The 20,989-nt window shown below is 52.6% G+C and overlaps 2 protein-coding genes across 2 annotated transcripts in view; one reads left to right on the top strand and one right to left on the bottom strand.

Annotated features, from left to right (window-relative positions):
• GNAO1 (G protein subunit alpha o1) overlaps positions 1 to 8,039 on the top strand; it is a 176,513-nt gene extending 168,474 nt beyond the window's left edge. Inside the window, exons 7-9 of the mRNA XM_061138544.1 lie at positions 2,456 to 2,609; positions 5,527 to 5,742; positions 6,774 to 8,039. Of these exons, the coding sequence (XP_060994527.1) occupies positions 2,456 to 2,609; positions 5,527 to 5,714 (342 nt within the window). The 3' untranslated portion in view covers positions 5,715 to 5,742; positions 6,774 to 8,039. The remainder of the gene's footprint in view (positions 1 to 2,455; positions 2,610 to 5,526; positions 5,743 to 6,773) is intronic.
• Positions 8,040 to 10,334: 2,295 nt separating this feature from the next.
• Positions 10,335 to 20,989, bottom strand: part of AMFR (autocrine motility factor receptor) — a 40,206-nt gene continuing 29,551 nt past the window's right edge. Inside the window, exons 11-14 of the mRNA XM_061138542.1 lie at positions 17,712 to 17,846; positions 15,543 to 15,626; positions 12,805 to 12,989; positions 10,335 to 11,966 (exon numbers count right to left, since the gene is read on the bottom strand). Of these exons, the coding sequence (XP_060994525.1) occupies positions 11,819 to 11,966; positions 12,805 to 12,989; positions 15,543 to 15,626; positions 17,712 to 17,846 (552 nt within the window). The 3' untranslated portion in view covers positions 10,335 to 11,818. The remainder of the gene's footprint in view (positions 11,967 to 12,804; positions 12,990 to 15,542; positions 15,627 to 17,711; positions 17,847 to 20,989) is intronic.

The raw sequence follows: 20,989 nt of genomic DNA, 5'->3' as shown, positions 1-20,989 counted from the left end.
CCCTCACTGCCTCTGGGCCCCTCTGCTGCTCTGTGCCGCTCGCTCGCTCGGAACGGGGACCTCTTCACGTGTGTGCATTTTCTCTCCGTGACTAGACTGTGAGCTCTCCGCGAGCAGAAGCCTGTGTTGGTCATTCCTGCAGCCCCACAGAGGGCTGCATACAGACCCCGCTGGTGTGAGCGGGAAGAGAGCCCGCTCAGCAGCCCCGGGGCGGGGAGGGGCCGAGCCTTAGCCGATTGGGACTTGAAATGGGGCAGCTGGCCTAAATCGCTCCTTCAGACCAACGCTTGGCGGCCTCCAGACCTTTCAGCCCAGCCCATGTGCCATATGATCAGAGTCCCCACTCTCAGCTCAGGTCTCCCTGGTGGCCTCTTCTGGTCCCGGGAGTGCCCTGGGCCTGTGTCCCCAACACACGCCGCCCCCCCCCCCCCCCCGCCACGTCTGTAGATCAAGTTGAGCTAGTTGGGCAGCGAGGTGGCACCTTGCCGCTGGCCGTGGGCTTCCAGCTTGTGGTTGAGCAGCTGTAGGCCGAGGTGCTGCTGTGTGGTGGGGAGGCGTTTCCTGTTGAATCCTTGGCTCGGAGAGGCTCTGCTCTGCTTCCCTGGCGGTCCGGGGACCCTGGGTGTTCCCAGCCCTGGCCCTGAGCAGCATCTGCTTGACCTCCCAGGACACCTCCGCCTGCCCCCTTCTGAACAGGCTCCACTGAAATGGCACCGGGTGGAAGCATCACGTGTTTTTTCCACTGGAGTGTGACTATGCAGTGACCGACCCCCAGAAACTGGGGTGGGGATTGAGAATGAAACGGACTGGTTGAGGCCAGGAGTGTAGTAAGACCATAGGAGTCTGCTGGATTTGTGCAGCAAAGTGGAAGGACCATGCTATTTACTACAGGTCCCAGAGGCTGCAGTAAAACCGTTGTGTAGGGGCCCCTGAGGGGCAGCTGAGACCCGAGGCCACCCCCTCCACCAACTGGCTTTGGCTGTAAGAGCAAGGGTTTGGTGCCAATACCCCTTCCAGGTCACCAGTCTGACAACCCAGCCATGCAAGAGACGACCAAAGACACGTGGCCCTCTGACCATTTATTCTGGCGCCCACAGGCTACTCACACTGGCTGGAGAGACCCACTGTGTTGCAGAAGCTGTGGTCTGGCCCAGAGTCGGGGGCATGTCTCTGTCCTTCCCGGTCCCAGCCCTGTCACCTCAGTGTCCCCTAAGGATTAAGGGGTTAAATGACACGAGGCAGGGAAGAGCTGGCGGAGTGGGACTCGGTGACAGGTGGTGGTCACTTCACATTCAAGCAGCCCACTCAGCTCCACTGACTGCTCGTCTGTCTCCAGGGATAACGCCCAGGGACGCCCACACCACTGCTTTGCTCTCTCCTGTCATTTGCTTCAGTCTTCTTACTTCAGAGGGAGCATGCAGCCAGGAATTACTCCTGGGCTTGAGCTGCAGACCCCACGGTCTGGGCTTGGGGATCAGACAGGGGGTCCCCCTTCCCCCGAAGAGGTAGTTCACAAGGGAGCCACCTTCCCATGCATAAACGGGTTAGTTCACCGAGAAGGGGCTGCCGAGAAGCAGGTTAGAATAAGGCCGTCCTTGCCCAGGGCAGAAGGCTGTCCCCAGGGTCCTGCTTGATTGGGAGTGCACATCCTTTTCGTTCATTTGCTAAATGAACTCCTGTGTGCAAAGCAGTGCTGCACGGCTTTCAGCTCTCATGACCTGAACTCTGGTTGAGCTTGAGCCAGCGCGAGGGGGTGCGGCCATCCTCCAGGCATGCCCGCAGGCAGCCTGGGCTGTAGCATCTCCCCAGTCCCCGGGGGATGCTGGCAGGAGCCTGGCGTGACTTCTCCCCTCAGACCACAGGAGGGGCCTGGAGCCCCTCTCCACTCCCAGAGGACACCCCCACCCACAGGATAGGCCCAGCAGGAAAGGTGTGGACCGGAAGGCCAGAGCACAGCTCTCAGGCTCCTGTCCAGCAATCCCCCCAACACATGCACGTGCGCGCACACACACACACGCCTGGAGACCACACACATGCACATACAAATACACACATGCGCATACACAGACACCTGGAGGCCACACACACGCACACACAGATGCAGGGAGACCCTCTCGTGGCTGCAGACTCTGCAGACGGGAGGGTTGGGCTCCTTGTCCTCAGCGTCTCCCGAGGGAGCCCTGGTTGGTTCCCCGTCCTGTCTCTGCCACCGGCCCCAAGACAGGGGTGTGGGTTGCTCTGAACACTGGACACTGGAAGCGCCGTACCATGCGGGATGTTCTGCCTGTCGGCCTTCCAAGGAGCTGTGGGGGCCCAGCAGCCCCTCCTGAGCTGCCAGGTGGCCCCGAGCCTCCCTTTCCTGCCTAACTGTCGTCTTCTCTTTCCCTGTCTCCCTGTCTGTCCCTCTCACTGTCTGTCTGGCTCTCTCCGCCCCCTACCCCGCCTGGGGCTGCAGAACCGCATGCACGAGTCTCTCATGCTCTTCGACTCCATCTGTAACAACAAGTTCTTCATCGATACCTCCATCATTCTCTTCCTCAACAAGAAAGATCTCTTTGGGGAGAAGATCAAGAAGTCACCTCTGACCATCTGCTTTCCCGAGTACACAGGTGGGTGCCGCGTGGACCTGCCAGGGACCCGCGTCTCCCGGGCATCTGGCAGGTGGGGCGGGGATAGAAGAGGCAAGGGTGCTGCCCTGGGCGTGGTGGGAAATGAACCCTTACAATGCTCGCATGTTGCGACCAGGTGACTTGGAGGGATATGGCAGGATCGGGAGGCCGGACTGCCCCCCAGTTTCCCCCTCTGCTTTCGTCCTGGCCTCCCATCTCCCCAGTACCCCTCCTTAACTCCTGCCCTGGGCCTCTGCTGGGCCACATGGCCCTTTTGCCTGCGCTAGAGAGGGTGCAAATGTGCCCGGTGAGTGGGACCTGGGCCGCCTCAGCCCTGCGTTTCTCTGCTCCAGTCATCAGCCCAGCTCCCTGCCTCCACCAGCATCCCACCTGTCCTCTCCTGCTTTCCCTCCATCCTGGGCTTTTCCCCAATCAAACCACCCTGACTCTGCAGGCCTCCTCCCACCCCGCCTGCCTGCCTCTCTTCCACGCCTTCTCGGGGGCTCTTCCTTCCCAGCTGGCTCCATGGGAGTGTGTCACACATCCCTGTGATGAGGCTGTCTCTGGCGGCTGATGGAGGCTGGCTTGTAGGATGGCCCGGCTCTGAGCTGCTGCTTAAAGGCTAGCGCAGCACTGATGGGAGGTCAGATGGGGACTGGGAAGCTTCTAGAGGCTCCTCGGGTGGCAGCAGAGGATGTGTCCCAGGTGGGCTCAGTCGGGAACCCTGTCTCCCTGACAGCCCCAGGGCGTAGGCTCAGCTCCCAGGGTGACATGGGTCCTCAAATCCAGCCCAATTCCAGGAGCAATGGATGCTGCCCCCCAACCCCCGCCAACCTCCTCCATTACTGGGGAGAGTCCGCCCTCACCCTTGGGTGTGGAGGAGGGTGCACTGGCCTGTTCTGAGCACTGCCTGTCTCCCCCATGTGAACCTGCCGGCTCCCCGCCCTCCCTAGGCTGTAGGGAGGCTGAGGCAGCCTCTGGAGCCAGACCACACCCTGGGGCAGGTTAGTCGCCTATGTGTGTGCCATCCGGGCCCCACTGTGGACAGGAACCCCCACTGCTTGGGGGAGCATGGGGAGGAATGGAGAGGATGGCACCCGGGGCCAGGCCTGCCCCGCGCCTGCCATCAGCACCTCAGTACCATCCAGAGGATGGACACCACGGACGGGGCACTGGCCGTGTTTGGGGTGCCCTCTGCAGGGCGGGGCGAGTCCAGGCGGGCACAGGACGGGGCCGGGGTGGATGGAGCCAGGCCATATCCCCTCTTGGCAGCCACCTCTCCCGGCCCCAGCTAGGACCTTCAGGACCTGCTCGGGTCTTCAGAGAGTTGTGGTGACTGGATGGGGCTCGGCGGCAGGCCCTCTCAGGCCAGTGCCACCTCCGAGGGCTCTTCCTTGTCCCCAGGGACCTGGTGCCCCTGGAGCCCAGTTCAGGACACGGCCCAAGGCGTGGTCAGGCTCATTGCCAGGTTGTGTAGGGTGCTGGATGCACCCAGGGGAAGTCGGTCTGACTCTGGGAAACACTTGAGTTCTTCAGGATCTCCCGAGGGATCCAGTTTGAGTTTGGAGAACATGATGGATGACAAATGGTCAATGAGGTGGCCCCTGGGGGTGCCTAGGCCTGTGGGAATGACAGCTAGAGGGGCTGGGGTGGGCAGGTGGGTGTTGGGATGTCTCAGGGGAGCTCTGAGGGACCGTCGGGCTGTGTAAGGGCACCGACTCAGTGGACGCTGAGAAAGTAGGAACGGGGCACCCTCAGAGTCCCTCCTGGGCACTTTTCACCTCGACAGTGCCGTCTTGGCCCCTTCTGCACGGGAGGACCCTTGGTGGGGTCCTCCCTGGGGCTGTGTCTAGTCCATGAGCTGCCCCCAACTTAATGGCTTCACTGGTGGCCAGCCAGCGGTGGAGCTGAGGAGGCTTTCTGCTCTGTGGGCTGTCCAGAGCTGGTCTCTGTCCTGACCCCCACCCCTTAGCCTTGATCCCTCACATTTAATTATCTGGCTGCAGACACTTTCCAGCGCCCAAGCCACAGACCCCCCTGTGACTCACATACAGCCACTGGAGACTAGGGCAGCCGAGGGGGGCGGGGGAGGTGTAGCCGCCCACCCTTAATGTCAGACTGTATCATTTCCCTGCTGGCCAGGTCCTAGGGGCACTGAAGAAAATGGGGCGGCTATACTTGGATGGGCTTTTAGGCAATTCTGGGTTGGTCCATTTTTTTTTTTTTTATGTTGATTGAAAACTACAGAATAGAGATACGGGGCTTGGGTTGCAGCTGGTGGGCAAACTATCCTTATGTCATCCACAGATATCCCCACCAGACCCCAGTCAGGATCAAAGGAGCTCCAAGGAATCGGGGAGGGGGGGGCAGTGGGGCCCCAGTTGGTATTACAATACCACCAGCCCCTCAAACTTCCCACCTTGGGATGGAGGGTACCCATGCCCCCTGTCCTGGCCACTCACTTTAAGCATGGGGACTGTTGAAAGACAGTCCCGGCCCTACTGGTGGAGGAAGCATTCAGGAAAGTGTGGGCATGGCGCCCCGCACGCCCAGAGCCAGCACACCACCTGAAATACCTGCAGCAGGAGCAGCAGGACTGGTTTGGACCAGGGCTGAGCGTTGTGAAGGGCGGACCCGCCGGCCTCAGGGTGCTCTTCTAGAAGGCAGAAGGGCTAGCCTGTGGCCACTGTCCGCCCAGGGCCCCTGGGGGGACTGCTTGTGAACACAGAGGGAAAGACCTGGGAAAGCTAGGCGATCGCTCAGCTGTGTGTGGTTTTTAACGTGAGCTGCGACTCTGCCTTGGAGGAGGGCCCCAGGCAGCCTCCTGGAGAAGGTCATGGCCGAGTCTCCAGCCCACCCAGCCCCAAGCCCGCTCTCACCAGCGCCTCCCTCCACCCCCTGCTCTGTCTCCTTGCAGGCTCCAACACCTATGAAGATGCCGCCGCCTACATCCAAGCACAATTTGAAAGCAAAAACCGCTCACCCAACAAAGAAATTTATTGTCACATGACTTGTGCCACAGACACGAATAATATCCAGGTGGTATTCGACGCCGTCACCGACATCATCATTGCCAACAACCTCCGGGGCTGCGGCTTGTACTGACCTCTTGTCCTGTATAGCAACCTATTTGGTAATGATTCCAGCACTCACAGAAAAGCTTGCACACATACACACACCCCCGCCCCCGCCCCCACTAACAAATGCAAGTTGGTAAACAAACTTCAAAAAGGCATAACAAACCTTATATATATAGACAAATATATATTAAAGTTTTTTTAGTCTGTACTAGAAAGAGCTTCAGACAGAACTGACCACCATTCCATTGCTCATCAATTTCCTGGGACAGCACCTGAGCGTGCACTTATGCGCGTACACACACACACACACGCACACGCACACGCACTGCGATACAAGTCCTGATTTGGGAGTCCATCCTTTTAAGAACAGTCACATGCTTTCACACTCTTGAGACCCATTTCTGTGAGCAGGGGGAGGGCGAGGAAAGCCCTGGCCTCAGTCCAGCCTTTTCTCGGCTTCCACCCACTCAGGCTGTGTGCTCTCGGTTCTGTCCTGCATTTGTGTGGATTCCAAAACTGTTTTCTTAAAAAATGGCCAGCACCCCAAATGTCTCCCTGCCCCATACTTTCCAACAAGAGAAAACTTAAGGATGCTTCTCTTTTGGGTGGCGGAGGTTGTTAACTTCAAGAATTTAGAAGAATCATTGCTCCGATCAATCCACTGTCTCCTGAGTTTTCTTTATTCATGTTAACAAGGCAAGAGTCAGAGAAAAGGGAGACTTGGTCTGCTTCCCACCTGCAGCTGAGGGGAGGGGCCGTCACAGAGTCACCTGCAGAGCTGAAGCCGCTCCTCAGGCTCCCTCTCCAAAAGGGTGGGGGAAAGATAATGTAGGGAAGGGGCAGGAGCAGCCAAGGGGGGAACTGGTCTGCAGACCTGGCCGGGGCAGGGTCCTTGGGGGTAAGGCCTCCCAGGGGGGCCAGGGCAAGGCTTCCCTTGGGTTCCGGATCCCTGTGCAATGCTGCCCCATCCTGCCCCCACCCCCACGTCATTAAACACGCTGAAGGGTTTTTCGGTCGGTTGGTTGGTTGGTGTTCTAAATCAAGGAAAATGGTCCGACTGGACCCCTTGTCTCTCTCTCTACAGACTGCTTCACGGACTCTTTGCTGTTGACGTTGATCTCCTGGTAGCATGACCTTTTGGCCTTTGTAAGACACACAGCCTTTCTGTATCAAGCCCCCTGTCTAACCTACGACCCAGAGTGACTGACGGCTGTGTATTTCTCTAGAATGCTGTAGAATTCGGTTTTAGTTTGAGTCTTTACATTTAGAATTTGAAAGGAAAGGAAGAACATTTCTCATGTGCTTTGTAGCGTTTAAAAAAAAAAAAAGAGGATAAAGGAAAACTCACCATCTCATCCATCTTTTTTTTTTTTCCTTTGTGAAATAAACATACACACCTGCAGCCTCGCCCACCCCACCCCACCTGCAGAGGTGCCACCTGTCCACACCCTGGGCACTGGTTCCCAGGCATGTGCTCAGGCCCCGCTTTCCCAATGCAGCCTCAGCACCCACAGCACCCCTCCTTCACCCCGCCCTGAGCCATACGCTCACTCCGGGTTTGTATAGATAAAGCACAGCTCTCACTGGCCAGTAGCTGCCCCCAAAGGATACAGAACATATACATAAATAGAGCCCAATAGAAAACAGTTTCCCCCTCATTCCCTTCCTCAAGTCCCTTTATCATTTTTTTTAAGTTGTTTTAGGTTTTGGTTTTCTTTTTGTCCTGATGAGCACTATGTATTACACACCAGATCAGCTTTCGTAGTCTCTGGGAACCGGGTTGTGGTTTTTCCTGCTGACATTTCCGCTTCTCCGTCTCAGATGGATGCTCCGTGTGTGTGTGCGCGCGCACCCCTCCCTTTCCTTTGTTTCAGTGACCTGTGTTCGCTCTTTCTCATGTGGGGATGTTTGTGCTGCAGATAAAAAACAAAAATTTTTAAATACCACAAGATGGAAAAGAAAAACAAAAAAAATTTAAAAAAAAAAGATGGAATGTAATGTTTACATGAAAGCCACAGTTCTCATGATCAGTCCAATGTCATTTCTACTTTGACTAGTATCCAAACCCCAAACCTCTTCACGGTTCACTTTTAAGACAATATTTGCTGAAGAAGACCAGTCACAGCCATTTCAGATAAAGAGACAAAAAGACAAAACACAAAAAATTTAAAATGCAGAAAAAAAAAAAAAAAAACTTGGAAAAAAAAAAAGGAAAAAAAAAGAAAAAAAAAGCCCACGGGTCTTTCTAAGCCTTTCTATTCCCAATCGGTGAGGTTTCTGTGATATCTTACACACTGCCAGTCTACTTCTCTGACTAATGGAAAATTCATGTGTAGCTCAATAAAGAGAATGTTTGTCTGTATTCCTGAGTCTCCCCCTCGGGCTTCATTCTGACAGGAAAGGGAAGGAGGGACTTGACTGGGCCACAGACCCTGGGAGGCTGGTGCGTAGGGTTGTGAGTGCCGGATTAAGGAGCCTTCATCCCGGACCTTCCCCACGCCTGTGTCAGTGCTGCCATCCAGGAGGAACCGGCTGAGCGCCGCCACCTGGGAGCAGGGTGGGTAGACGAATGGGCCACTCTGGGCTGCAGTGCCCCCTTCCTCCTGGTCCAGCACCTCCTCATTGGAAGGGCAGGTAATCCCGTCTCCTGCTAATACGTGATCCTGTGCCCAGGGGTTCCACCACAGCAGGACAGGTGGTCCCAAGGATGAGGCCGAACTGCCCCAGCCCCCTGCACCCAAAGGCTCCTGTGCACTCACTCAGACGTCTTGAAAAGCCTCCCCGGTTGTACCTGGATGCCGGCAGTCCCCAGCAGGCTGAACACACACGGGACGACTGAGACCAGCACAGCCTGGCGCACGGAGTTGGCTCTCGATTCCCCTGGGTTGCCACGTTTCTGCTGCAATTAAACTGCAAGTCAGTTGAGACTGGGGACCTGGAGGAAACACAGCTTGGCAAAATCCTTGCGTCATGTCCTTGGATCACTTAGTAGCCAAGCAGTCAAGTGCTCCACCCAGGAGATGGCAGGGGCTGGGTGAGGTCAGTTAAGCGGACTCCTCCACACACCAGCAGCCCGGGAAGGCCTCTCCCTGGCACTGCCAGTGGCCTTTTAAATCTGGTGAGGATGGAGGGGAAGGGCTGACACTGCTGCAGAGATCATGGAGTAACAAGAGGCTAGTCCCTTTATATTACAAAGAATGGATCCAGGAGCTCCTTAGCCAGGACAAGCCCGCTGGTGAGCCAGCCAGGCCCGGCCCTTCCCCAGGGCTTTTCCCACCAGCTTCCCTCACCCCAACTTATCTGCAGAAGGAGGCGCACCATCTCTGTTGATGGGAAGTCTGCGCTCTCAGGACTTGACTGAGAAGCTTGACTTCAGGACCCGGGTCTGGGGGCGTGTTACAGATGAAAGGCTGCAGGATGCCATGGTTTCTACACGTGGCATCACCTGAATTTCTCAAAAAAGGAGCCACAGGGTAACAGGGTTCTTGCCTAATTTGTTAGTTCTATAGCTAAGAACAACAGACATTTCTTTGCCCTGTCTTACTTAAAAAGGAATCCAGAAGCATTTTGCTTGGGAAGGGTGCAGGGAAAGACCAATTCCAATTATTAGAACAAGACATGTGGGCATGGAGCCTATGCGTCATGGTTTCCAGACGCTCCACAAGCGACTCTAATGTGCAGTCAGGTTCAGAACCACTTCTAAGAAAAAGAAGGGGTGAGGAGACGGGAGATGGAGGCGTCCCGAGGCAGGCAGGCTGCGTTGTCCGTTGACTAGCTGGGCAGGAGGGCACGCACCTGTGTGTGTGAGGCCCCGCTCCACGGAGCTCTCAGCTTTACCCAGAGAGGACCACATCTGCTGGTCAAAGATCAAAGGGCACATGCTCTACCCAGCTCAAGTGGGAAGCCAGGTCCATGAGGCCACCTGTGCACCCAGAATTCACATCAAAGAACTACAACAGCCACAAGGATCATGGATCTCTATGGCACATAAAAGCCTCAAAGTTGGGGGGTGGGGGACAGGGAGGAACCAAACTGGGAACCCAAGATGTCAAAAGAAAATGAAGGGAGATTCATTTTTCCAGAAGAGCCCAGAGAGGGCAAGGGCACCTCCACCACCGCTCACAGAGCACCCAAACACCCTCGGTTTACAAACCTGAGCCAGCTGCCTGGCCTCCACAGCGGCACATGCTGGAGAAGCTGGCACAGCCAAGGGGCTGGGGGCCACCCCATGGAATTGGGGGGCTGGCCTAGCTTCCTGTCCTTGCCTTTAGTCCGTCTCAGATATCCCCAAGAAGTGACAGAAGCCAAGAGACAGTAAGTGTACAGAATCCTTTCCTATGCAAGTGTAAAATCTAAGGGTGAATTTAGGACTTCTCTTTTGGGGTCATTTTAAAGGCATGTCTCCCCTGTGATCACTGTCATATATCTCAGGACCCTCTAAAACTGACTCCAAAACATTCTCTCTTTTCACACATCTGAAACACATGGAATTGGTATCATCTTTATAGGTGCACATCATACACACATACAAAATTGTAAGGCAAAACCCACCAACCAAAACAAGACACACAAAATCAAAACACGATCTAATTTCTGCACTTCTGAAGAAAACTGCCTTAGCTCCAAGCCACACACAAGACACTAGGACAGTTTGCTTTTTATTATTGTTGTTGTTGTTTTACAATAAAAACAAATAGCTATGCTCTCAGCAAAACAATTTTAAAAAGGAAAAAAAAAATCACAGAAATTTACTAACAGCATTTCAAGATAAGGCTTTTGAAAGATTTATTGAAATAAATTATCTCAGACTAAACACGTACTTATCACTCTATTTTCAGTTACTTCTCAATATCCTAAAAACTTCGTTATGTAAAATACATTTAACTTTGCCAATTTTAGCTAATACTGGATTCTTCCCAAAAGGACTACCATAAAACTATGTTTTCAAACATTAAAAAAAAAACACCTTAATCCAGTAGGACATAAAACTGAACTACGTAAGCTATGATTGCGTGTTTCAAACCCTTCAAGTGAAATTTGTCAAGGATTTGGAAAAAGTTCAGACCTGGGTCTGCTCCAAGGCAGGTGGACACAACACCTTACCTTTTAACCAACACAGCTATGAAAATGAAGGGTTCCAGGGAAGAAAGATACAAAAGGTATCATTCATTTCTTCAGTGAAGCCCTCCAAGAAATACTCTCCCATCCCCCAAAGACCAAGCCCACAGCCTTTGGCATTGCCTAATTGACTTTACCAAGGAATTAAAACCACAAACCAAAGCTTGCTGCTTAACCCTGTCAGTGCTGACCTTCCCCATGTCTGGGGGCAGGTGGGCAGGGAACAATGAAATACAGAGAGGACAGGATGGACACGCAGGGTGTACTCGTAGATGGAGGAGCACCAGCATTAACGGAAGTAAAGCCAGCTCTGGACGGGGGGCTCGGAAAGTCCTGGATGTCCTGGGACACAACTGTCAGCTCCTCACAGCACATCCCTGGGCTTTCCCCTGCTCTGCTCCAGGTATCGAACTAAACACGGTTTTTCCATGATGCCCAGCCAGCCCAGGGGTCCAGAAGCCCGCAGCTCTGGCCTCACTCTGTAACATTTTGAATGCCTCCTCACTAAGAACAGCAGCTGGACAACAGAAATTACCCAGTGGTGTGGAGTCAGGCTCTGGCTGTCCAACTCCACGCTGCTGTGTATGGATCCCCCTGCCTCCAACTCCCATCTGCTGCACACACACTTCCTGCCACGTTTGGAGCTAAAGACACTGGCATCTGTTATGACTTCTGCATAAGGCAGTCAGGGACACTGCCTGCTTCAGGGTCTTTGGTTGCCCACTTCCTCTTGATCCTCCCCACCCCTCCAAAGTCCAGTCAATGCAGAAGAGATCATGCCTAGAGTTAAAATGTGCAGTGTTTCTAAAGGGAAGAGAAATGTCACATAGAAAGTATTACAAAAAAGGATTAAATCTGTCAGCTGTCCAAACACTATTAAGACCACATGCTTTATACAGCGGCGATGCAGTCAAGCCCACTTCTTCACACAGCGGGCACAGCTGGGGACAGGCCTCTTCAGCGGGCCGGGCACGCGGCTCGGCGGAGGCAGCCGAGGAAGGCGAGGAAGCGCTAGGAGGTCTGCTGCTTCTGAAGTCTCCGCTCGGCCGCAGCGGCCAGCATCCTTCGACGCAGGGTCACAGGGTCAGAGGTCGTCCCTTCTGAGGGGAGGCAGCTCTCTGAGGCCGAGTCATCTTCAGAACTTCTGTTCAAGAAACGCCTACCAAAAACCAAAGGTGCGAGTGAGGGACCTGGGGAGCCCTGGAAGACAGGCACACAGAAACACACCACATGCTCCCGCAATCCCCACTTCCCCGGCACGGCCATCAAGCTGTCACTCAGCGCCACCCCATAAACAAGACACCCCTCCCTGAACGGGGGGCGGTGGGTCTCTGCAGCAGAGGCTGCTCAGCCCCTCACTCTCCTCCGCCCCCCGCCCCCCACTAACACACACAGAGTGAAGTCCCGACTCACCAGGCTGGCACTGGGCACCGAACCCACCCACGGGAACAGAACACCAGCCCTGTCGCCAAATGTTTAACCACCGAGTGAGTGCCTGCCAAGCCAGGGAAACATTCTCCCTCTGGCTGCCCCCACCGGGGCTGGGGCTTGCGGGGACATGGCCCGCGCTCCGAGGCTGGCCGTGCACAGAGTGGCCAAGACGGAGGACTCGGGAGCTGGGCAGCAGGCTGGCGTGAGGCCCTCGAGGCTTTGGTTTCTTCAGCTTTAAGTCTGTTTAATGGGTATAATCACCGTGCTCCCTCTTAGAGTGAAGAGAATGAGAGAATAGCTAACATAAAGGGCCTAGAACACGCTGGCATGGAAGTGCTAACCACAGGAGTGTGGGTCAAAGTGCCCACTGGGGACGCTGGCAGCACTGGCCAGAGGTTATCGGGTGGCCCAGTATTACCAGATCCTCTGGTTTTTCAACAGAGATTTGAAATTGGAAATTGTAAGTGACAGGTGCTAGCTCTCCAGTGCGGGCATTTATGGCAAGGGCTTTCAGACCCCGGGACTGGCCGGGAGGTGCCACCCGATGGCACTGCAGGCCCGCTCACCTCCGCGCCTGCTGCAGGAGGTCATCCTTGCGTTGCACAAGCATGCGCTGCCTCTCGTCCGCAGACTTGGAGAAGCGGCTGCCCCGGGCCTCGAAGTCTTCCCCCTCACTGGGCTCCGCCTCCAGCTCGCTGAAGTCCAGTGCCTCTTCCAGCCTAGGACTGAGGTCCAGCGGCACCCGCTCGGTCTGGACACGGGAAGCAAGGGGTTGCTGTGAGCAGTCCGGTTCCCCACTTGACCGGAGCCCCTTGTGATGCTCTTCTAGACCCCAAAGGAGACAGGCTGCCAGGCAGGGACCGACAAACACATGTCAGCAGACAAGGGTTCCTGATGGGCAGGGCCTGACTCACCACGGCATGTTCAACATTGGGGAGTCAGTGAAGGATTACCATATGGAAAACAGAAGCACCTCGAAACTGTACTCTCGGAAGACACACAAGTTAACTACTAATTTGCATTCTGGGCATTTTCTGTTCACCACTACTTACAGCTCTAAAATTTCAACAAGTCTTAACACATGTACTGCACAAATTTTATACCCTCACTTGACTCTGAGAACAGCTACCCTTAAGAAGGGTAAATTCTTAGTATCTTTTTTAAAACTGACATGAGATCCTATCTGTGAGTCACAGGACTGTGTAATGGGACTCTCTCCATTACAGCAGCTGTGAAGGCCAAGACAATGCCCAAGGTCCTCCATAGGCTCGGTTAGGGGCCATCGGTGTTGCTCGCGCTCCCAGACCCAGGCTGGCCAGCACCAGCCCAAGGCAAAGGCAGAGTTGAGGAGCAAGCGGCTGAGAGGCCTATTTTTAAGTTTCTGGTGGGAGCACTTCTCCAGCTTCTCAGCTGAGCAAGGAGTAACTTCAAGAGAATCCTGGGGCCTGACTTACATGCCCTAGACGTTGGGGGACATGGGGGCCAGTGATGACTAACACACAGCTGAGAAACCTGACAGGAAGAAACTGGCTTGTAGCAGATTTTAAAAAGGCTTTGATGGGAGCAACTTCAACCTCCACCAACTGTAAGGCACTGTTGTGTGCGCTCTGGGGAGGAGACATGGGTCCTACAGGAGGGTCCAGCCCGAGGCTGCTGAAAGACGGCCCAAGAGGACCACTGGGAGGGGTGAGGGGAGCCCCATCAAGTAAGGGCTGGTTGTTGAAAGACAGCCCAAGTTCAAAGGAAGAATACTCAAGGTTTCTGGTGCTAGACAGGACAGAAAGAACTCTAAAATAACAGCTGTAACACACATGTGTATGTGTGTATGTGTACACAGATGTGTGCGTGTGCACACACACACCCCCCCTGGGGTCACATGGCCCATCCTAACCCTCTCTCCTCCTGAGTCTGATCCTAGAGGAGTTGGGAAGAAGAGCCAGTGAGTGGAGGTGGAGGCAGAGATGGAAGGAAGGGCATGGAAGCCCACCCTCAGGCCCTCACAGGCCTCCAAGCCTGATCCATGCAGGCCTGAGCCTGGGCAGAGGAAAGGCCTCGAATTAATGGGCAGAGCTGATCCACTGACTGGGCTAAATCGAGGTGTTTATTAAGTGACTGTTTTCCAAGAACTTATTATTTCCTGAAAACAGCCAAAAGTGTTATATAGCAAGCTTCCTTGTGAAACAAGTACTTTCCTTTCACTACATTAAAAAAAAAAAAAAAAAGCCAGAAACCTTCAGGCTCACTCTAAAAAGAAAGCTGGGAAATCAAGACAGAAATTGAATATGCTGTACCCACAAGGCCACCCAGTAAGCCCAGCATCTAAATCAGAGCTAAGCCAGCTACAAAAACTGGAAAAGCAATGATGCCCTTCTTCAGAATCCAGATACTATTTTACCAATACTGCACAACCCAGTTGCAGATTCGGATATGAACATGTTAACTCGGCAACAGATCTGAAGAAGTCTTAGGAGTTTTTAGTGTTTCCTGTTTGCAGGGAAAGACCCGTGAGGTGAAAGCAGCCGCTTCCGAACAGCCCTGACCCCCACTGAAGGGAAGCCACTGCCGTCCTTGGACCCCATCCCTGCATGGGGAACCCCACACATCTCTCACACACAAGGAAACGCAAAGACAGGGTTGCTTGGGGGTCTTCAGTCCCTTAAGAAAGTTTCCAGCAAGTACGATCATCGAAAAGCAACTGGGAATTACAGAAAACGGATGTGAACTGGCACCCCAGGCTGTGGGGTGAGAGCTCGGGCTGGAGGTACCTCTGCCCTGGACCCCGGACAGGGGAGCTGTTTTCAGTTGGGGGCAGTCACCCAAGGTCACCCAGAGTGGTTATCTAGACAGATTTGGTTCCCAAGATAACCACGCTTCCCCCCCACCCTGGGGGTCTCCTCTTTGTGAAATGTGTGGAAGTTCCTGCAAACGCTGAGCTCAACAAGAGAGGTGTGGGGGAGAATAACCTGATGACCTTGGCTCTGGAGAGTGGGGCCCATGTGGTCACCCCGAGTCCCGGGCCCAGCCCCACCGCACCCTTCCTGGTGCTACACTCAAATTCATGGTGGCAGGCCCGGCCAGGAGAGCATGGCCCCTTTCTCCTCCAGGTGCTGAGGACAGTCCCCAGGGAGTGGGCTGCCGGCCACACCCGGGCACAGTGAGGCTTGTTAGCCCCACACGCTGAGACAGGACTGGCATACGGGCTGCTCACTACTCGAGCGCTCAGTCACGCCAGCATCAGAGGTGGACGTCGACCGCCGCCAGGCGCCCCACCCCACTCCTCCACACTCTAGGGCACAGGCCTTACCTGAACAGAAGCTTCTCCGTCCTCCTGCTCGCCGTTTGGCCTTTCCACAGGGCTGTTCAATGCGGGCCTGATGCTCTCTGACCGCTGGAAGAGACACCACAGCACAATGCAGAGCCGCTCCGAACTCAAGGAACAGGTACAGGGGGCCCGGGGGTGGGGGAGGAGCTACCGCCCTGACAGGCTGAGTTCAGCCAACCCCCGGCATCCAAGACACGAGGATGCTAGATTAATGACCGACAAAGGAGTCCGAGGCCTAAGTCCGAGCGTCATCAGTGTTAATTTCCCTTTCAGTAGTAATAACTGTACCACGACAAGCAGGACAGACAGAACACTGTGGAAAAGCCCTGACGCGGCCATCTCATCCACCTCCTCAGCGTCCTATGAACTAGGTGCCGCTGTTCTCATGCTCAGCCAGGCTGAGACCCTGGCCGACACGGCAGACACCCCGGGACCCTGTCCTCGTCCCTGCAAGTCTGTCCCCTAGGTGCTGGCTGGCTGGTTTCTGTATTTCATTGCCCAAGGACTCACTCTGGCTGTGTGAGGGAACTCTGCGCTCCTCAGAGGAAGCCCTCTGCCAACAACTGATGGGAAATGGCGTATAAACACCCTGGCTCCTCTTCCCTCAGGAGGCACGTGAATTCTACACTGGATCCTAGAAGCCTCCAGTGGCCTCGAGCTCTAGACACCCATGATGGTGACCTGTTGGACAAGTCCTTAACCCACCTCACCATCCCACCTGCTGCCCGTGTTTCCTAGACTCCTTCCCATAGTTCCCGGAAAATGTTAGTCACTCAGTCATGTCCAACTTTGCAATCCCATGGACTACAGTCCGCCAGGCTCCTACGTCTATGGAATTCTCCAGGCAAGAATACTGGGGCGGGTAGCCATTGCCTTCTCCAGGGGATCTTCCCAAGCCAGGGATGGAACCCGGGTCTCCTGCACTGCAGGCAGATTCATTACCATTTGAGCCACTGGGGAAGTACTGCATGGTTCCCAGAACACTTCTCAAATTAACTACTGGCATCCAAATCCTTCTCAGAGTCTGCTCCCAGAGCCACAGCCAGTTCCTACACGTAAGGACCACAGAGCCACCTCTGAAACCTCAACTCCTTTGAGTACCAATTCCAGGCTCATTCCCTCTTCAAAGATTCTCACATTTCAAGATTTTTACTAACAGCTTTCCATGTTTTGGCATATCAAAACCGAGTAATTTCTTGGTATATGATAGCCTGCATGTGGCTCAGTCACTTAGTTGTGTCTGACTCTTTGTGACCCTATGGACTGTAGTCCGCCAGGCTCCTCTGGCCATGGGATTCTCTAGGCAAGAATACTGGAGTGGGTTGCTGTTTCCTTCTCCAGGGGATCTTCCTTACCCAGGGATCCAACCCACATCTCCTGCATTGGCAGGTGGATTCTTTACCACTGAGCCACTTGGGAAGCTCTTATGATACTCTAATCACATATTCATTCCTTGGTTCTGCCAGAAAGCTTGTCTTTAAAATGTCAATACTTCTTGTACCCATCAAGGAGGTTTTATGATGGGCCCGGAGATAGGACCTTTTTTAAAAAAGTCAAACATACAAGCCTCACACAGAGAGGAACTATACCCAGTGGAAAGTCACACTGATGTGCAAAGACAGCTGAGGACAAAAGGTGCTGTCTCCCATGGCCAGGGTTGGCAAACTGCAGCCTATAGGATAAGTTCCTCCAACGGTTTCTGTAAATAAAGTTTTACTGGAACACAGTCATGTACATTCATTTTCATGTTGTCCACGGCTACTTCAGCACTGCAGCATGGAATTAAGAAGCTACAACAGATAATGCATGGCTTGCAAGGCCTAAAATACTTCAATCTGCCTTTCATAGAAAAAGACTGCCAATCCTTGTCAAAAAGTGAACTGATACTATGACCTCCTGGACTGGTGAGGGCAGACTGGTTTGGGGGATACATCTGCATAAAAAATCAGCCAAATATCTCTGTCCTTGCCTTCAGCCAAGCCTCCTGGATGAGCCTGTTCTCAATCATAATTTGGAAGGTTAGGGAATTCACAGAAACCCTTCGTCATATCATAAATGACACTCAGCGGTTAAGTAACTAGAAAGTTAACTTAGCAGACGAAACCTTGGTGAGGACAGAACTCCCCTGCCGTGCCTGGACCCTCAGTTTACCTGTGTGGGAAAAGGCACTTGCATCCGTCCTTCCAGAATGTTGTCTGTTGTTATTTCAACCGAGCGTGTCAGCTGCAGGTCTTGTAGTACCAGGTGGTATGGCACCTGGGGAAACATCTCTTGGATCTGATGAGCCTGCAGGGAGACAAAGAGGCCACGGAACTCGTCACTCTCAACAGTTACTCCCTGAGGTCACGGGGTGAGGCAGGCTCTGGGCACTGAACTTGGTGACCTGCCGTGAAAACACAAGGATGGGGGCCACCGCCATGCTGCAGGTCACCATCACACTCAGTAGTTCTCCACAAGGCCAAAGGGAAACCTTGGTGACGGCATCAACTCCAGATAAAAAAAGCATAGAAATACGATCCTGAGGCACACTGAATTAGAATATTCTAGCTTTAAAAAGTATTCATTTTATTCATCAATCCTGGGTTTTGGCACCAAAAAAATAAATAAATAAATAAGCTCAGTAGTAGGTATACAAACATATTCTCCTTAAAGTTATATATTCCTAGAAGGAACAACAGATGAAATTCAAATGTGTTACGTGAATATTCCACTCAAAAGGCTATGTACTATAAAACGGTGACAGCGTTAGCTGCTCAGTCATGTCTGACTCTTTGCGACCCCACAGAGTCTAGCCTGTCAGGCTCCTCTTTTCCTGGGATTCTCCAGGCAAGAATACTGGAATGGGTTGCCATTCCCTTCTCCAGGGGATCTTCCCAACCCAGGGATCGAACCTGGGTCTCCCACATTGCAGGCAGATTCTTTACAGTCTAAGGATTCCATTTATGTGACATTCCAGAATAAGCAAAATTATAAGGGTAGAAAATTGATACGTGGTTCCGAGAGGCAGGGGGTGGAAGCAGAAGTGATTGCAAAGGGCACAACGCAATCTGAGGGGAGGGGGAACGGAGCTGCCCTGTGTTTTCATTATGGTGCCGGTTACACTACTGAATGGGTCTGACAAAACTCATAGAGATGGTTACTAAAAACACTGAACTTACTGTAGGTAAGTTACACTTTGGCTGGGGGGGCGGGGTGGGGGGGAGATTCTAAAGAATGTAATTGCTAATACTGCTCCAGAGCTGAAGTTCTTAAACTGTACTCTAGAAACGTCACGGAGGCCATCAGGGCTCTAGGTGGTCAAATGTACAGAGGGGAGCAGGCAGAGAGCTCGCACGCCACCATCTGTACTTTCATACGAGCAGCTCCAGATTTTTTTCTCATGCATGTATATTTATTTTACAAATACTTATATTCAGGGTTTTATATGTGGAAAAAGTTCCAATAATCAAAAGAAAAAATGAGGAGGAAAAATATAACTGCTTTGGGGGCGCAAGAAAGTCTACTGCTGGAAGAGGACTATGTTGTTATAACTGTTGAAAGAGGGGCAATGTGTCTCAACATCAGACCGAGAGAGGAAAGACCAGGGTGAAACCTGCTTAAAGCTTTGCTTGGGGTCATTGTTAGGGCAGAGAAGGAAAGACACGTGTATAGCACAGAAGGACCTGGTACTCTGCTGTCCTGGGATCCCTGTGTTGTTTCTATGAACATGAGTTGATCATCTTTCAAAACCCAGGTCAAGTCAAAGCTAACTGGGCAACGGTCCACAACAACCTGGATAATCAAGTAACATTCTTCTCTATTCATAAACAGTTCCCCCTTCGTTTCCCAAATAAAGCAAGTCCAAAGCATTTCTCCCAGAAAATCCAGCAAATTATATAGTAGATCTTTATAAAAAATATATTGTGCCAGTAAATTAGTTGTGCTAAAAATAGGCTATTCCAATCCACTGTGGATGGGGAGGAAGAACACCAGGACCTGTCTGTTTAGAATTCTAAACGCATCAATTCCAAGGTAGTTCTCATTCCTGGGAGGTTTATGCACCCACGGATTCTGACTTTTTTAAGGGGGCAGGTGAGGTGATCGGCCTGAAGAGCTTCAACAGCTGGCTGAGCCTAAAGTACCCACGCAGAGCATCGGGGCAGCCACATTCCCAGGCCATCTGCCCTCACGACATCTCTCTCTCTCTCTCTCTGCTGATGACCTGGCTGAGTGCTTCACTGAGACAGCAGAAGCCAGCAGGAAGCCTGGTCTTTTTTTTTTTAATGGTCAAAATCATATACGATCACCCATCTTATCCATTTTAAGTATACAGCAGTGTTAACTACACACACACTGCTGTGCAAGACATCCCCAGAATACCTTCATCTTGGCAAAACCACAACACCCACGGAACAGCAGCTCCCCACTCCCCCTTCCCCAGGCAGCCATTCTACTTCCTGTTTCTAAGAGTCTGAGTAATTTAGATACCTCATGTGAGTGGAATCACACAGTATTTGTCTTTTTTTGCAACTAGCTGATTTCACTTAGCACAATATCCTCAAAGTTTTTTGGTTGGCTGAATCATACTCCCATTGTGTGAACAGACCATGTTCATAATCCATTCATTGCTATGGACACGTAGGCTGCTTCTACCTAAATGGTTACTATGAGCCATGCCTTTTTAAAAAACTGTGTATCAAAATGACACGCCTGCAGCCATGTCCATCCCTCCCCCAACCAAGGTGAATGCGTCTCTCCCGGCTCTGGCGCCCAGCCCACCCTCCACCTCCAGAACTGCGCCTTCAGTTAACTTTGTTCTGTACCATCAATCTCTCCCCTTCTAGTGATCACTCCTATCTGCATACCAAGCATGCGTCAGAATCTCTTTAAAAAGACTCTTGGGTACAGAAAAGAATGAAAAGCAGGGTCTCAAAGAGACCCATATTCATAGTCCCATTACTCACGATAGCTAAAACATGGAAGCAACTCAAGTGTCCACTGACAGAAGAACGGATAAGCCAAATGTGGTCTATCCATACAAGGGGATATTTACTTAACCTTAAGAAGGAAGGAAACTCTGACACATCACAGCTGAACCTTGAGGACATTAAGCTTAGTAAAATAAGCCAGTCACACACACAAAAAAATTTATGATTCTGCTTACATGAGGTCCCTAAAGTAGTCAAATTCATAGAGAAAGAAAGGAGAATGGTGGTTGCCAGAGGCTAGGAAGGAGGGAATGGGGAGTTACTGCTTATTGGGTTTGGGGCTTCAGTTTTGCAAGATGAAGAGTTCTGGAAATGGATGGTGGTAAGAGTTGCATAAAAACATGAATATACTTAATATCATTGAACTGTACACTTAAAAATGGTTAAGTGTACAGTATGTGACTCACTGGAAAAGACTCTGATGTTGGGAAAGATTCAGGGCATGAGAAGGGGGCAACAGAG

Source organism: Dama dama, chromosome 4 (genome assembly GCF_033118175.1).
Source record: "Dama dama isolate Ldn47 chromosome 4, ASM3311817v1, whole genome shotgun sequence".
In the NCBI taxonomy this organism is placed as follows: Eukaryota; Metazoa; Chordata; class Mammalia; order Artiodactyla; family Cervidae; genus Dama; species Dama dama.
Note: the sequence above shows the minus strand (reverse complement) of the source record. Positions and strands in the feature narration are given on the sequence as shown.